The 1,806-nt window shown below is 41.1% G+C and overlaps 1 protein-coding gene across 1 annotated transcript in view; it reads left to right on the forward strand.

The window, feature by feature from the left end:
• Positions 1-1,655, forward strand: part of LIPT1 (lipoyltransferase 1) — a 15,778-nt gene extending 14,123 nt beyond the window's left edge. The window contains exon 2 of the mRNA XM_006887790.1: positions 1,644-1,655. Within this exon, the coding sequence (XP_006887852.1) occupies positions 1,644-1,647 (4 nt within the window). The 3' untranslated portion in view covers positions 1,648-1,655. The remainder of the gene's footprint in view (positions 1-1,643) is intronic.
• The last annotated feature ends 151 nt before the right edge of the window (positions 1,656-1,806 follow it).

The following is a 1,806-nucleotide window of genomic DNA, read 5'->3' on the forward strand; positions in this document are numbered from 1 at the left end:
AAGAATGGCAAGAACAGTACATAGATAGGGAATTGGAAGAAGTTCAAGCAGGATTTAGAAGAGGCTGTAGAACCAGGAATATCATTGCTGATGTCAGATGGATCCTGGCTTAAAGTAAGGAATACCAGAAGAATATCTAGCTGTGCTTTGTTGATTATGCAAAGGCATTTGACTGGGGATCATGACAAGTTGTAGCTGACATTGAGAAGAATTGAGCACTTGATTGTACCCATGAGGAACCTATACCTGGACCAGGAGGCTGTTGTGTGAACTGCATAGTTTGGAATTGAGAAGGGAGTGCATAGTGTATTCTGTCTCCATACCTGTTCAGTAACTTTGCTGAGCAAATTATCAGAGAAGCTGGACTCTACAAAGAGTAATGTGGCATCAGGATTGGAGGGAGACTCATTAATAACCTGCATTATGCAGATGACACAACCTTACTTGAAGAGGATTTGAGGCACTTGTTGCAGAAGATCAAAGAATGCAGCCTTCAGTATAGATTTGTCTCAATATCAAGAAAACAAAAATTCTTACCACTGGACCATTAGGCAGTGTCATGATGGATGGAGAGTAGATTTAAACTGTCAACAGCTTCATCTTGCTTGGACCCACTATTAACACCCTTGGTATGGGCAGTCAGGAAATGAGTAAATGCATTGCACTGGGAAAATCTGAAGGTAGGGACCTTTAGAAATTATTTAGGAATAGTGATGTCAGTTTGAGGACTAAGGTGTGCCTGATTCAGACCATAGTCTTTCTGACTGTTATGCATCTAAGACTTGGGCAATGAATAAGGAGGGCAGAAAAAGAATTGACACCTTTGATCTGTACTGCTGAAGAAGAGCACTGAACATCCCATGGATGGCCAGGAGAATGAACAGAAATGTTGTGGAGAAGGTGCAGCTGGAGTGCTCTTTGGAGGAAAGAAAGATTAGGCTTCGTCTCATATACTTTGGACATATTGCTAGGAGGTGCTGTTATTCCTTGGGACATGATGTTGGGAAGGGTGCAGGGTCAGCAAAGGACAGGAAGATCCTCAACCAGGTGGATTGACAAGGTGCTGCAGTGGACTTTTGTGGGTCAGGAAGTGTAAAGACGGTACAGGACATGATTAGGTTCAGATCTTTTGTTCATAGCTTCATTATGAATAGTTTTCAACTAGATGGCACGTAACAACAGTATGTTTCTAGAAATTTGTCTCTTTCCTTTGTTGTTGAATGCCATCGAGTTGGAACCAACTCACAGTTGACCCGTCAGTGAGTTTTCAGAGGCAGTAATGGCAGTAATCTCTTGAACAGGAGATGTCCATCCTTCTCCCACGGAGCAGCTAGTGGATTCGAACCACTGCCTTTGGGATTGCAGCACAGCTTCTTCCACAAGATGACTAAAGCTCTCTTCTCTTTCCTCTACATTTTCAAGTACCATTTTTTGTCATATTCTATAATGATATTTTTCTTTTGATTCAGATTACCCATCTCATTTCTTACTTGAGTAATTTGTTGCTGCCTTTGTTTTCTTGGCCAGTGGTTTGATTTCATTGATCCTTCCAAAGGAGAATTTCGTAGATTTCTGATGTTGTGGATTCCTTTTGTTTCCTTTTTTTCTGCTCTTAAGAACTGGAAAAACTTCCTGCCACTGAGTTGATTCCAAGTTTTAGCAACCCTATTACAATGAAATGTGCGAGGAGCTGGAGTTGGAAAATCAAAAGGGCCAAACTCGTTCAGCATTTCTTAAGCTCAAGGAACTGAAGAACAAATTCAAACCTAGAGTTGCTATAATCAAGAATGCTTTAGGCAGAATGTT

Source organism: Elephantulus edwardii, unplaced genomic scaffold (genome assembly GCF_000299155.1).
Source record: "Elephantulus edwardii isolate Elephantulus edwardi_28Jun2011 unplaced genomic scaffold, EleEdw1.0 scaffold00062, whole genome shotgun sequence".
NCBI lineage: Eukaryota > Metazoa > Chordata > Mammalia > Macroscelidea > Macroscelididae > Elephantulus > Elephantulus edwardii.